The following is a 15970-nucleotide window of genomic DNA, read 5'->3' on the forward strand; positions in this document are numbered from 1 at the left end:
AGGTTTATTGTACCTGGGTTGCATAAGAGGTTATCATACCTGCTTGTTCAGTTTTGTTAGTTATTATTCTTTGTTTTTCAGGCATGTGAGTCTTGCAGCTGACACTGTACTCTGTACCGATCTGTTTGTTTGTTTATTTAATTATTTTCACGTTTAGGTCAGGGTAGATGCTGCCATATGATTAACACGCAATTCATTAAATGCGCACACATCATTTTTGAAGACCCTATTACTAGAACTGGGCAATATGAAAAGAAATATATCACGTTTTTTTAAAGACGTTTTTTTATGTAGGATGGATATACGATATTAATCACAATCTTTTGTCATGTAGACAAAATGCACCAACAGCGTAAAATGTTAAAAACTGCAAATACTTCAAATACTCTCCAATACTAAGTACAGTGATTTTTACTCAAAATATGCTGCACTCCATCAAAGTAAATAAGACTGATTACTCTCTTTGTAATGAAACGTGCAGTGCTGCTGATATCCACGATATACTCATAAAAGCATATTGTGTATCAAGATAACCAAATTTATCACAATACGATAAAATATTGTAATATTGCCCAGCTCTACCTGTTAATCCAAAAAAAAAAAAAAAAAAAATCAATATCCGTATATTTCAAAAAACACACCCTCCCCTGGTTCCTCTAACCTCAGCCATTGAGCAGGTCTGTTTGTGTCCCTTGTAATATTCTCAAACGTACGTCTCTAACTGTGCGATTGTGCTTTTTATTAGGTACCTAAAGCGGGCAGTAAAAAGAGCCGAGTGAGCGAACAGGAGCAGCTGGCGTCAAAGCTGGACAAGGCCTTGTCCCTCACAAAGCTGGGTAAACTGAACAAGGTCTCATGTAAGTTTGTGGAAGGTTCCTCAGGGAAGTCCAAGGCTACCTCTGGGAGCAGGCTTCCCGTTCATCTGGATGTAGACGCGCGAAACAAGATGGGGAAATCCAGCCTGTCCAAAGACCTGGGTCTCTTTCACAAGTCCTCCAAAGGAGGTAAAAGTAAAATGGTCACCAAGTCAAAGCCTTCAGACCCGAGCCTTAAAGGGAAAGGCCAGCGGAAGTCCTCCTACTCTCCCATGAGGTCAGAGATCAGCAGCTACTCGAACAGTAAGTTGAACAGCCTTGGTTGCTTGTAACAGCATGTATAGCAGTGCTATTGTAGAACGGCTGTATTGGCTTAGATGGGGTCTGTTTTAATTGTATGGGGTTTTGATAATGAACACCAGTCACTGCGGGAACATTTTGCTAAGTGTTAGTGCTGGATTCCTGCTAGTCCTGTGCAGTCATCTGCCTTTATTGGTGTGTTTTGTGTTTGTGTGTGGATTTTTTTTTTTTTTAATCTCATCTTTCCAATGCCTGGAGAGTTCATTCATTACAAAATACCATTGCTTCAGAATTGCCAACATGAGTCCTAAGCTCTATGATATGATTGCAACACAGACACGGATTCAGACGAGGAGGATTCCATGAAGGAGGGCTGGCCGTCTCGCTCCGCTTTGGGCAGACCAGGGTCCTGTGCACAGATCTCCAGCTTATGCAGCACTCCGTCCAAGAAGAAACGCCCATCGTCCAAGAGAGCTTCTCTATCATCCTCCTCTTCAATCAAGACAAAACAGGCAGCGAAAGAGAGGAAACAGAAGCACTTTGCTTTATTGCTGCAAGAGGCAGGAGTCAGCTCCTCTGAGGACTCATTTGATCAAGGTTACTAAATAAGCCTTCACTATGCACACAGTTGCTTTCAGGCCCCATGTGCCTCCTGTCTCTGCCATAGCTATTGTTTGCATTTTCTTAGAAGCCATGATCGTGATTATGGTACAGTCTGCTACCTCACCTCTTGTATGATTGTATATAGTATATTATTGACTCTTTTTAGAGTCCTTTTTTTAAAAATTGTTTTATTTTTTTGTTTAATTTTTTTTTTATGATAAATCTGTCTCTTCGTCCGAGGCATCTGTAGCATCGTGCATTAAACTTGTGTGGTTTTGTGGAAACTGTTTCTTAATTGTATTGCAGTTTGGTACCCAAGCTTTATTAAACATGCTGATTTTAATTTTTACTGAATGTCTCTCTCGCTACATCTCCTGCTACAATATTAGATTGCAGTACGCTACACATTCCTCATTTCCTGCTTTTCAAATATCCCTTTTCACAAGCAGTCCTCAAACTGGGGGGTTGGGTTTGCAGGAGGGGGGGCTGGCTCTGACGAGGAGCAGATCAAAGATGCTCTCACTTCACGTCTTCATGTATCAATGCTTGGTGAAATTGGCCTGCAATTTGAGAATCTTGAGGGCAGTTCTTTGCCACATTCCCTTTTTAACATCTATTGCCATAATAAAGATAAATATTTTGGTATGTACATGCTAATAAAAGCCACTTCTTCATAGGCATAATCATGGTTTGTCTGCTGCTGATGGGGGATATTTGGAAACTGGGGTACTCTGTTTCACAAAAAAAAAAAAAAAAGAAAGCAAATTGAATAACCCTAGCTTCTGTAGACTGCTGGCTCTTTCCCTGCAGCTGCTTGGCCATCCCTCCACCTCTGACCCCTTCTCCTACCCATGACACTTTTGAATGTCTTTCGGTCTGTGCATTTGCTTGTCCTGCTGCAACACAAAAAGAGAAGCCAAGCGCTTGGCTCGGAGTAGGGCAGCCAGCTGTGCAACGTGAGGTCACTATCCATGTCACCTGAGCCATGGGCAATGTTCTGTAAGTAGGCCACCACCCTCTTTTGCTGTGACTTCTCGATTAATCTTTTCTACGAATTTGTGCTTGCATTGTATTGCAAAAAGGAAAAAAAACAACAAAAACTAATGAGGTGTCTTGACATGTTCTTACAAATTGATCTTGAATTTTGCGCCTAGAAGCCATGGTTATGCCTCCAGCAGGTTTCGATGGTTAGTTCTGGGTTAGTTTGTGTTTTTTATTTTTGGCAGCTTTTAGTCCAGTGGGTTCCAACCCTGCTCCAGGAGACCAGGCTTATTGGCTAAATCTGGTTTGTTGGAAGCAGGGAGGGCCTCCTTCAGGACCAGGGTTGGACCACAGGTGACCAGGTGGATTTACATTGGTCTTCTTGTCAGTTACTTTGGTTTTATCTTGCTCGAATGTGTGAGTGGGATCAATGCACACCAGTGCCACACAATTTTATCTAGAAACAGTGTTGCCATCCGGTGCGAGAACAGGAGATACTGTAAGAAGACCTGATGGTAGATGGTAGATGTGGTTGGTTACATAGCAACTAGGCCTCCATAGACCAAAAGCTTTACTCTCTCCAAAAAACATGGTCACACCGCCTGTGTAGGTGAGGTTAGAGACTCAATTCAGGCTGTGATTTCTATTTATGTATTTATTATTTATTTATTTTAAAATCTTTCTCACACTCCAGAGTTTTGGCTCTCAGCTTTCTTATCTGTCGTGTAGAGCAGATCTCTGCAGATAGCTGAGGGACGGCAGGTCAGGTCGAGGCTAGGACAGGGAAGGATATAACCATGGCTTAAGAGGCTAACGGCCCAAACCTCCTCGCTGTCCCTGAACGAGTGCGACTCCGCAGTCGCAGAGCCCCAGGAGCCATGGAGGTCTGTCCTCACAGAGCCTGCTTTGTACGCCAAGCTTGCTTCTACCTGTGCACGTCCTCTGCTTGCCGTTGCTGCGTGTACTCCACATGCTTAAGACTTTTAACACCCGTGGTCCAAAAGTGTGGCGTCCTTTTTTTTGTCTTCTTGTTCTTCTAACCTCTGTGTTGTCTGGGTTTTTTTTTTTTTTTTTTTAGTTTCTTGGCTACGTAACGAAGCCAAAGGTCCTTGTCTGGTTTGAAAATCATGCTTTCCCCCCCCTTAGCGCTTCCTCACACGTTAACCAGCTCATTCCTGCTGTCAGCAAACCTAACCACTCTAGAACATTCTGTGCGTCTTGTGTCCTCCTCTGTCTTCTAACGTGTCCGTCACCCTCCCTTGAAAGCGAGATGGAGATGGTTGGGGAGAGGGGGAGAGGTGGTGTCTGTTAAAGCGGGTACCTACTGTCTTACAGTTAGTCCTTGAGAATTTTCTCTCCCTTTATCAGTTTAGACAAGCTCCAGCGAACGGAGGCCGTTAATAATTGATGACTTTCTTAGTCAGTGTTTTTCTGCCTCTAACCCACGTCCAGCTTTCTGCAGAGCTGCTGGGTTATTCCCCTTCCCATTTTCCAAGCCATAGAGCCCTTTTAGCAGGAACGGTGCTAAGGCCACCTTGCAATCAGCTCTTATTTAGACCCCCTCCCTGTAATCTTCACCCCCCCCCCCTTTCTCTCCTCCTCTTCGTTTGAGGAAGCTGAATTAAATTCTGCTCCGCAGCTGCCGGAGTTTGAAAAGCGGCCGTTGCGAGATGCTGCCCACCCAGCCTAGTAGATCACTCCCTCATGAAGCCTGGCTTTGTCCCACCGCGAGTAATCTTATGTAGTAGTGGGCGGGTGCGTGTGTTTGCACAGAAACGCTTGTATCCGAGCAAAGTCGGCTGCGGTGTTAAGTCACAGGAAGTCCTCTGTGGCAGAGACAGAATGATGGATGAATGGCAGTGATTTGGTATTCACGGGCGCTCACGTCTTCCAGATGGTTTGTTGCGCACCTGGCTAGAAGAAAGACAATTTCTCCCTTTTTCTTTTTAAAAATACACATATGTACACTATATGGACAAAAATATTGGGACACCTCCTCATTTATTGGTTATTCTGAAATTAAGAGTGTAAAAAATCCTTTATTCTGCTTTTGATGGAGTAACCGTCTCTACTGTCCAGGGAAGAAGGCTTTGGAGGAGCATTGTGGTCCACCACCCCACCTTATCCTCATCATTCCAGCTCCACAGCTCAAAATTGAGGGGCTTTATACCCCTCTAGCCCACACCTGCCATTAGGCCGCATGGTGCCAATAGGCTCATTTGGTTTATCTGCTCTAGAGAGTCCTATTCTATTGGCAGTACTTCTCTACAGGGACTAGACAAGCTGTGTGTGCATTTGCACATCATTCATCAGAAGGGGTGTCCACAAATATTTGGACGTATAGTGTGTTTGTGTGTGTGTATAGTCATGGCTATGCATTGTTATTGTTATTCCGCTGGGGCGCATGGACCAATAGAAAGTGATGGAGGATTTTCCTTCTCCTGTAAAGATGCCTTAGGAGGTTCTTGCACGACAGTGACTGTTATTCAATTATGTTCAGTCCATTTCAGAAGTCTTCAGAGATCTTGAGCTGTGTACATAACGCTGCTCTTTTCACCGCAGAGTACTTCGCCGAGAGGGACGATTACGAGGACGAGGACGATGAAGAGGAGTACGAACATGAGCTGGATGAGAGTGATGGTCTGTGCTCGTCTTTGCTGGAGGAGAGTGGCTTGGGCCTCCTGGCTCGGTTTGCTGCCAGTGCCATCCCCAGTCCCATCACCTCCAACCCCCTGTCCCTCGTTCAGCTGGAGGCCAAACAGAAGGCCAAGAAGAAGGAGGAGAGGCAGAGCCTGCTAGGTAAGCCAACCCTGCTCTCTTTTTGTGTGTGTGTGTGTGTGTGTGTGTGTGTGTGTGTGTGGCTCTGAGGGCTTTCAAGCACATTTCATATATCTGTAATCTCTCCAACATGAGATCAACAGTATTTCTAAGCCCATGGGACATGAATGCCTTGGTGACTAGGCGAAACACTGTTATTGCCGTGCGTGTGTGTATGTGCGTGTGTGTGGTAAAATTGAAAAGGTGGCAGCAGATGAAAACACATCATGCTTGGAGCAGTCACTCAGTAGGGGTGTTATTGAATATAGACACACATCAGTTTTCTGCCACCTGGATACTGGAGCACCATTACCCTTCGTGTGTGTGTGTGTGTGTGTGTGTGTGTGTGTGTGTGTGTGTGTGTGTGTGTGTGTGTGTGTGTGTCTTTCTCATGCTCACCGTGAGCGTGACACTGACTGGGCTGTGCTTTGATGAAGTGTTGCTGTGGAGCTGTGATGAGAGGACACCCAGTGGAGCTTGTGACGGGCCTTCCAGCAGACAGCCTCGGCCCCTCATTAACACCCCCCTCCAGCCCCCCTTCTAAAGTGGCCAAACAGCATTAGTGCCTGATATTCTTCTCTGCATCTGGTCCCACTTATCTTTCTCCAGCACACATTTGCATGCTCGTACAGCTTAGAGCTGCACCAATCGGTTGGGGAAGTTGATGACACCAATTAAAAAAAGAATCCTCGTGGACTTTTTATCGCCGGCTCATTGTTTACATAAAGTGTGCAGTGATGTTCTACAGGGTTCATATGATTGTTATTCTGACGGATCGCTGTGCACTACAGGAGTCAGCGGGAGTTGATGAGTGGCGTCTGTTGTGTCATTGCGCAGTAAAAGATTGGTTCTGTGGTGGCGGAGACAGATATGCGAACCATGACGGCAGTAAAGAGAAGAACTGAAGGACGTAAAATTGTTAGGTTGGATTGGATTATGCAGAGGCATGTGCACGTTTGGGCACCCCTGGTCGGAATACTGTGCCTGTTATTGTGAATAGCTAAGCGAGTTCAAGATGAGCTCATTTGCAAAAGGTGGAAACTTAAATTTCTCTAATATTTAAAGCCAGATTATGGTCTAATTGCCAATGTTTACAATTGTAAAATTGCAAAAATGGAAAAAGACCCTAAAGCAAAAGTATGAGCTGCGTGCGTATATATATATATATATATATATATATATATATAATTAAAAAATCTGCTGTGTTGAGTGTTTGTGTTGAATTTTAAGGGTTCAAATTAGACAAATCTACTGGAATGCCTCTAGAAGTCGGGTTTCTTACTCTGAGAGTCTGTAGAGCCTCACCAACGCAGAGTTCTAAATCCGGGATGGCTGCACCGCACTTCAAGTTACAGTTTATGAGCACTTCTGCAGTTCGGCAGTACTGACCAACTGCCGTCTGTGGACGTGTTTTTCCACGATGTTTAGATTCACAAAAAAAATCATGTAGTGGTATCGCTAACCTGTAATATAAAAGTGGGGCAAAATCTTGGTAAATCTGCCATAAAACACAGGTTAAGGGGTGTCAGACCAGTTGTGGTAAACCCTGAGGTCTTTAGTTAACAGTTTTCTGGGAAAAGTTTGATTTATAACGTTCAGTTATTGGAATGTTTATGTAAATGTAACCCTGGTCCGCTCTGGCGCACGGGCGTCATTTCCAGCTCCATTGTCCGAGCTAAATGGAATACAGGCCTTTGGCAAGTGTCACCGCTTGAAAATGCTTTTAATTCTTGCCTGGGGGAGTTTCACCAAGTGTTTGTTGCAGAAAGCTTCTTGGCACCTTCATCTTGCATCTCTCAAAGTAGTTCAGTATTTAACGAAATACATCCTTGCTTTCCCACTGCCACTGGCCGCAAAAGCCCAAAGCATGAGTGATCCACCCCCATGTTTAACAGTTGGAGAGGAGTGCTTTATTTCTGCGGTTAAAGTGTATCAGGCTTTTGTCGATGTTCCTTTAAAAAAAGACTTCTGATGCTGAATTTATATGGTGAAGACACAGGAAACGTTTTCATGTGATGTCCTCCCCCATGAAGGTCATCTTTTGCAGGTGTTGCAGCACAGTAGACCAGTGCACCACCACTCCATACAGTCCTGAAAGTCAGACAGGAGTTTTGCTTTGCCTTCCTAGCAATCCTGCAAGCAGTTTTTTCAGACCGTGGTCTTGGTCTTGCAGTTCTCCGCTGTTCGTCATTTTTTAATTACATTAAAGACTGAGGAACCGGCTACCTGAAAGCACTCTCCAATTCTCCTGCTTACATCAACTATTGTAATTGTCAGAGTGCTAGGCAGCTGCTTGATGGAGCCCATAGCTGCTGATTATTGGGCCATGGTTTTGAAAAGTCAGATTAGCAATAAACTGGTAGCCAAGGCCTATTCTATAGCTGCAAGGAGCTAATTAGGATCTAAAGCCTTAGTAAAAGTCATCTGGGAGCTCCAGGCTGTTAGGGTGCCCAAACCCTTGCATGGTGCTTCTGTTCCATTTTCATTTCTTTCTTGTTATGAGTAATGCCACACCGTAGGGCATGTGTGTGTGAACTGGTATTTCAATAGACGCATGCCTGGCCACATTACAGGATAATTGGGCTGATTCTGAGGCTGATGTCCCTCCTGACAGTTCCAATTTCAGCCTGATCTTAAACGACTATCTTCTCAGATCAAGATCATAGAGCAATCTGTTCCTGGCTGTTGCCCGAGATCTCAGCTACTGATAGATGAGACCACTGAGCATAATATGAAGGTGTGGTGTTTAATTCTGGACAGATCTTGTACTGTGGCGACTGAAGGATATGTATGTATGGGATTTCTTACGGTTCCAGCACTGGATTAGGATTGACTGGTTAGGATTTAAGAAATCCTGCTGAGTGGGCCTGGCGTCTGAATGCCTTTTGTGTGTTTATTTTATTATTATGATAAAGAATATTAATATTTATTCAGTCTTTTGCTTTCTTTTCTCAAGGCACAGAGTTTGAGTTCACCGACTCTGAAAGCGACATCAAGATCCGGAAGTTTCCGTCCCTTCTGCACGGCAAGAGATCCACTCCAGAGCTCCCTCTGCTGCCCCCGGCCAGCGTGCTGCGCGAGGAATCCAGCCCCAGCAAGCGTGGCCGCAAGCCAAAGAAGCCCAAGCCCACAGCCGAGCTCAGCTTGGACTTCCCTGCCGACGGCAGCGACGAGGAGCGCTGGACCCGCCGCAGGAGCGAGCGCATCTTCCTCCACGACGCTGCCCAATCCAACCCCATATCTCCTTCCAAACCAACTCCATCCAAAGTGGCCCGCGTCCCCAAAACCTCTCCTCAGGGCTCCAAGGAGCTGCCTAAGGCCAAGGAGGCTAAAGTATTGGGAAAGGTGAGTTCTGGTTTATTTATGCACAGTGGTCCCTGCCTGCCAGTCCGCAGCTCTGCACGGCAGCAGGTGTCCCGCTGCATTTGTAGGACAAGAAGAACCTCCTGCTGTGAATGTCATGTTGTTGGAAGTGAAGGGATGACTGGAGCTTGCCAGGCTACAATTACCAGCCGTCGCTGTCCCTCCCTCCACATCCTCCCTCTGCCTTTTTATAGTGCTGTGAACAGGGTAGCCCATTAATGTTTATTTCCCCCATCCGCTGCTCTGTGATGGGCTGCGATGTCTGGGAATAACTCCTGCTTGTGTCCTGTCATGTACTTGTGTGAGGCCTTTCAGTCGGTGTGTGCTGGAGGCTCAGCTTATTTTACGTGTGCGCGTGTGTGTGTGTACATTGCAGAAAAAGAGGTTGAAGGAGAGCCCAATGCGACTGCCCTTGGCCCCGTTCTCCAGCACCCCTGCCGAGAGCAGCACAGCGCCCCCGGTCAGCCCGGGTCGCAAGAGCAAGGTCAAGCCCAAAGCCCGAGAGGTAAGCTCCACCTGGCACATGGCGTGTTGCTAATAACATGCTAATGATTATGAAGACGCCATGCTTTTCCCTACCCAGTTAGCCCCCACTAGCAACATTAAATTCTGAAATCCCCTAATGCAACTGCCCTTGATGCATTAGCCCATAAAATATATGATTCATGCGGCATTAGCGATCATTTTTTACAGCTCAAAGACAAAAGGCCAGATGATAAATATTTGAAAGGGGTGGGTGGGTAAGGAGCGGCCATTTCGTGAGGCACTCTGTATGGTGAGGGTCGGAAGAGAAAGAGAGAAAGAGAGAGAGAGAGAGAGAGAGAGTCAAGCCTGGGAGAAGGAAACTGAAAGGGATTAGAATAATTTTACCTGGCAGGCTGGAGGCCCCTCCTGCAGACCACTGGGAAAAGCCATGCATTTGAATGAGCTTGGCCAGGCCTGGCCTCCTGTCCCATGCTGTACAGCTCTGCTCTGAATACCCACTGCACGGAGGCTGCGAGAGAGAACAGCAAGCCTAATTAGACTCGGTGCTCTGTGGGAGGGGAGCAGAATGAACTAAAGGATGTCTCCCTCCATCCATTTCCCTGCCCCACTGCCTCATTTATCTGTTTCGATAGACGTTTATTTTCTGTTCTGCGAGAGAGAGAGAGAAACGTGGGCCGCGTTTTAAAATCCACCACAGTCACTCTTTCTCGTTTTATGTAGAAATCACATGTTCTGATGTGGCATCCTGAGGTGCGGGTGTTCCCCTGGGTGTTCTGGCGTTTTGAAATGGAGAATCCTGTGTCTGGCGTGTCGAGCTTGTCACTCATCTAAATGGGTTTTACTGAATCAATTCTCACCACACCAGCACATGGAATTAAACCAGCGATACGTAGGGATGTCCTGACCAAAAACTAAAAGGGTACCTACAGATCTGATATCTTTATTGAGTGTGACACTACACACACACACCCAAACACACTTCAGGAATCCAGTTTAGCTAAGAGAGGATGTTTTACAAGCTAGGGTGAGACAGTATTATGGTATTTTTCATCACAAACTGTGCTGTTTGCTGTATAAATAGTTGGTATGTGACCTTGGTTGGGGGTGACAAATGCTTAGATGTTGTTTAACACGCTATTTACAACCCTGCTATTTTGCATCTGCATGAAACGCCCTGATTCTCCTTTTATGGAGAATCAATAAAAACCAAGCTCTGTTTTTATTGGCTGGGTTACAGCACCGGCGGCACGGCAGCTCACAGAATCCAGATATTCTAGCATAAGTTTAACACTGTAACTATTCCTGATTGTACTGCTGTCCTCTCATTGTGTCCTCTCAGCCATGTTTGAACTCCCCTCCTGCAGACCACTGGGAAAAGCCATGCATTTGAAAGAGCTTGGCCAGGCCTGGCCTCCTGTCCCATGCTGTACAGCTCTGCTCTGAATACCCACTGCATGGAGGCTGCGAGAGAGAACAGCAAGCCTAATTAGACTCGGTACTCTGTGGGAGGGGAGCACAGGAAAAGCCAGGATTATGAGGCCTAGTTCCCGTAATAACCCGTATTCCCAAAACTAGTCTGGAGGTGATGAGCTGCTCTCCAGTATCTACAACACCATGTTCTTCCAAACTCCAGGTCACATTTGACTGCTTTATCAGCTTGGTTTAGCGCTTTCTAGGGTGGGTTTTGGTTCTTCTGGATGTTATTTTGAAGGAGAACCAGGGTTTAAGGTTCAGGGTTTGTCAGTTCCCGCTCCTGCCAGGGTATAATTAGTGTACCTGATTACATTTGTACTCCTATTTTTATAGTATTTGTTAAAGGTGCCACCTCTGGTTCATTTTTGTTTATTCTAGCTTAGCAAATGTCAGAAAAGTATTGTAGTGTGTCTCATAAAAGTTCACAGAAGCATCATGGTGTTGCCCACCCCTTCTAAAACGACTTTCTTTTGCTACATTTGACAAAAAGTGACACCCTGAATTTAATGTTCATTATGGCACACATTGACTAAGTGTGTGTGTGTATGTTTGAATTTCCAAAGCAGGCTCGAGGAAAAGGTGGGGCTGTTAGTAAGCTGATGGAGAGCATGGCAGCTGACGAGGACTTCGAACCAAACCAGGATAGCAGCTTCTCAGAGGATGAAAACCTCCCTCCCAGCGCTCAGCCAGAGAGACCCTGCACTCCCGGTAAGTATACACACACACACACACACACACACACACACACACACACTCTGCGTCCCAGTCGCATGCTAATTAGTAATGCTTACTGGTTTTTGAGTATTAGTATGTAATATAGGTAAGCGAGTTAAGTATGCTCAAGAACTGGTGGGTTTCTGAGTGTGATTTCGAAAGGACACTACTGTCCCACAATTCAATGCATGACTGAAGGCGAGTAGGCCGATAATGATGCAAGTGCAGCGGTGACTGCAGAAGGAGAGCTTGCAGTGATGTATGTTGGCATAGCAACGCTTCATCACTTCCTGTTATTACAAAACAGGATGGTATGTAAACATTTGGGTAACTAACCTGCCAAACCCACACTGTTAAGGTTAGTTCATAGTCTATTCTCTATAATATTAGTGTCGTATGCGAGTGGCACGCACCCGCTTTCACTCAAAGGCGCTCAGCCTTATTCAGCCTCCTCCTCCATCAGCAGGGCTGTTGAGCTCTTTTCATCAGCGCTCTCCCATTTTTAATTGCTGTTTTATGACCAAATCAGCCTTCCTTTTCCTGCCTGTGCATCACTGCTAAAAAGCAAATGGCTTTGAGTGACAGGAGGCAGGAGTCATTTCACGCCCACGCTTGTCTTAATCTGCATTAAAAATCTGACCATTGACTCAGCTTGATTGTGTTCATATGGTTACGCGTAGATGAATGTTATTGCACCTGGAGTTTACCTCCGACAGCACTTTGCTGCAATGACCGTATCTGGACTGGCTGACAGGGCTGTGTATGGGCGATAACCTGGTGCGATAGGTTACGTTTACACGCGATACAGGGTTAGAATTTATTATATTGTGATACTGTAAACAAAGCAAAGGGGTGGGTGGGGGGTGGGTGGGGGTGAGTGAAAAAGACTATGGCAGCCATATTCCCTGTTTGTGTTGGACACAGGGTTTGGCCTCTGTATTTAGTCATTAACCCATCTATACAGTGTAAATACACACACACACACTACAAACACGGTGATGCAGTGAGCACATGTGCTCGCAATGGTGGGCATCCATCGCTGCCTTGCTCAAGGGCCCAACAGTGGCAGCTTGGTATCAAACCCACAACTCTGTCCCTAATAGCCCGTTGCTGTAAACGCTGAGATTTGAAAATTAGGAAATTTAGGAAAACTGTCATAGTATATAAACTAGGGAAGCACCAATCCTGCATTTTTCATTTACGATACCGATATATAAACTTTGCATATCGGACGATACCCATTAACATTGCTGCATTAATAAACCGTTCACCTCACCATGCTTTATATAATATAACAAATTAACACATAGATATAAATGTAATAAATTGCCATTTGTCATTTATTTATTTGCACATTTACTGCAGTCTCTCACCAACCAATTAAAGTGAAATGATTGGTTTCATGGATCAGCCTAATTATCCGATACACAATCCAGCTAATTTTGTTCATATCTGGACCGATATCCAATCTTAATGTCTGATCACCATCTGCATGAAATCGGAGTACAAGAACAGTGGGATCTGAAAACTGAGTACAACACCGCCCTCTAGCGGTTGGGATTTAAACACAACACTAAATGAACCACTGTCTGCCACCAGTCCATGTATGTAAAAGTTGATGCTGGCTGTTTGAGCTTCGGTACAGCTTCTACTCCCCTACTGGCTGAGCGATTCTCTCTCTGTACTAAAACGCTGAATTTAGCTCATGGTCTCTGTGTGTCTCTCTCTGTTCAGCCCCTCGGAACTGCGTGATAGACAAAGATGAGCTGCAGGATGGACTGCGTGTGCTCATTCCCATGGATGACAAGCTGCTGTACGCCGGCCATGTCAACACGGTCCACTCACCTGACATGTAAGTGGTCACAAGGTCCCTGAAGGATTGGGTTTGGGGTAAATTTGTGGTGTGGTGATTTTTACATATAGCAGAGTTAATGAGCGCTTGTGAGGTTGGTGAGAAATGGTCAAGCGTTCCTGCCAGTGAGGGAATCTTACAAGGGTTTGTTTTATTTGCCGTATCTGGTCTCTGTTAAAGTATCACATGGTCTCTCACAGTCTGTTATAGGCAAGGATGTCTAGGGGTGTAATGGTATGTGTATTGGTACAGAACAGAACTTATTTTTTGTAATATATATTTATTTTATTTTTTTTTCAAAGCATGCACGCACACAACGCATACATACATAAGCATACTTATAGTTCTAGTGTCTGTATTTACATGATCCTTCACAACTGCCATCTGTCCAAATACTGCCAGTCTTTAAAGTAGCATTATGAAGCTAAGCTGTGGACCGTTCCAGAATCAGGATGTCCAAATAGTGCTGGAGCCATATCAGTCTCATAGCACTGCTTAAGAATGGACTTTATAGAGGCTGTCAGGCCATAAGAATCTTTTGGTGCAAAATGAAGACCAGAATCATCACATAATAATAATGTCCCGTTGTACCGAACTCTGATGTCCAAATCATGAGACTTGTATGTATAGGTATACTCCTAACCCCTGAAGACAACCAGCATGTAGCTCGAGATCAAGACCCCTTCCTACAAAGTGGAGGTGGGAAACCTGGGTCAGTAAAGACCCCACCCCTGTTTTTAAGGATTTTGTGTATTTATTTATTTATTGATTACATTTTAGTATTGTAGTTTATCTAGAGAGAGAGAGAGAGAGAGAGATGTATATATTTACAGATCTGCATATCTGTACTTACACATACCTGTGTCCTCACACACACACACATATCAGCCACGGCACTGAGACTGCTAACAGAGTATTGCCATGGTGGCGCTGTTTCTATCTGAAGTACTGAGTTTGTGGGTTGTAAATTGAAGGATCTTGAAGGATTGACTAATGGTTGCAGTGCTGCTGGTGAGACTGAAGCTGTGGAGTGGTGTTTGTTGGAAACCCAAGCAAGCAAACCCAATCCCTTTCCTTCCTCTTCACCATCGTCTATGACTGACTGCTGTTAAGCCGGAAGTTCTCAGCTCTGTTTTCTCCCTTTCGCGAGAAAGACAACCCAGACTTGTTTGCTGTTAGATTTTAATGAAGAGATGTCTGGGATGAGAAAGGGTGCTGTGAATGTGAAGTGGTGTTCAGCTCTGTACAGATTTCTTTTTATTGGTTTGTTTGGTGGTTAAGAGATGTAATGAGATGTAACAGTACCATTTGCCACGGATCTCTCTCTCTCTCTCTCTCTCTCTCTCTCTCTCTCTCTTTCTCCCTCACCCGTTCTCTCACACACGCATGCATTCACACACTGTGCCTGTGCTAAAAATACTCCCACCCTGCCGTGCAAGGTGCCTTTGTGCAGAGCGGTGTTTGATTCACAGGCCTTCAGCCACGCTCTTCAAGCCACGCGGTTAGTACGGCAGCGGGAGCTGGTTGTGTGGAGATTTAATATCCCCACCGCTATGAGAGTGAGGTGCTAGCGGAAGCGCCGGCTGGAACCGTACGCAGGTTCCGTTCTGCAGCAGCAGCAGCATTGTTTGCTACATGACACCTTAAACACATCCAGAGATTGAAGGTCCACTCGGAGGCCATCGGATGAATACGAGCGGCTGCTGTTTATATTCCCGTGCCCGTCTTCATTACCCTTTAGCCAGCGTAGGTGTGAATACACCACCCCTCCATCTCTTTTCACTCCGTTCCATTGTAGAGAGCCAGTGTCGCTACAGTTATCAGGCATGGCCATACCCAGAACCGCTCGCTGTTAAATGGTGGGGTCAGTAATTAAAGCGATCAGTGGTGGAAGGGGAAGGGAGAAAAGTGGACGGGCCGAGCCTCCCCTGAGCTGCTGCTTTCGTCAGATCTGTGCGGTGAGTGCAGGAACAGCTGCTGGCAGGCCCATTGTCATGCGCGTGACGTGAAGGCCATGCTAATGGCTCCAGCTCATTATTTATGGGTAATGGGAAAATAATTTGAAGCTTTCTCTTCACCCTTCAGTAACTTCCCGTTTTTTTTATTTATGTAGTCTCCGAGCTTTGGGCCGATGTGTGAAAACAGGAATTATCACCTTCTGCAAGAAAACGAGTTCCGGTCCTCAGTTCCACTCCTAATTTAAACATTTCTGAATATGTGGGAATTGTATATTGCAAATACTGTTTTGTCCGCGTACATAGCAAATAGCTTTACTTCCTCTTAAATAACTAGACCGTTTTCATTCACACTGATTTACTACTCCACACTACAATTCTACAAGATCAAGCCTGAAAGTGACGAATCCTCATAAACCTTAGCAGTTTACCTTTTCGACTGGGTTTATCTAACGACTTTTACATTAGTGGTGCATTAGTCAGGATTCAGGAAACACCATCTAGTGGTTAGGTAAGTAAATACAACAACACAAACTCTGTCTGAGGGCCTGATGGCATTTTGGCCTGATATCTGGTGCTACTCACTACCACGTTTAGCTTCTTGAGAGTGA

General features: G+C 45.2%; 1 protein-coding gene across 3 annotated transcripts in view; it reads left to right on the top strand.

Moving 5' to 3' along the window:
- Nucleotides 1-15970, top strand: part of tnrc18 (trinucleotide repeat containing 18) — a 78820-nt gene that overhangs the window by 46450 nt on the left and 16400 nt on the right. For 2 of the 3 annotated variants that reach the window (XM_072676349.1, XM_072676350.1), the window contains exons 16-22: nt 746-1118; nt 1452-1712; nt 5262-5498; nt 8473-8861; nt 9256-9384; nt 11402-11546; nt 13287-13404. In XM_072676349.1, coding sequence (XP_072532450.1) covers nt 746-1118; nt 1452-1712; nt 5262-5498; nt 8473-8861; nt 9256-9384; nt 11402-11546; nt 13287-13404 — 1652 coding nt within the window. The remainder of the gene's footprint in view (nt 1-745; nt 1119-1451; nt 1713-5261; nt 5499-8472; nt 8862-9255; nt 9385-11401; nt 11547-13286; nt 13405-15970) is intronic. The other variant, XM_072676351.1, reaches the window with a different exon arrangement.

This window comes from Salminus brasiliensis, chromosome 3 (genome assembly GCF_030463535.1).
Source record: "Salminus brasiliensis chromosome 3, fSalBra1.hap2, whole genome shotgun sequence".
In the NCBI taxonomy this organism is placed as follows: domain Eukaryota; kingdom Metazoa; phylum Chordata; class Actinopteri; order Characiformes; family Bryconidae; genus Salminus; species Salminus brasiliensis.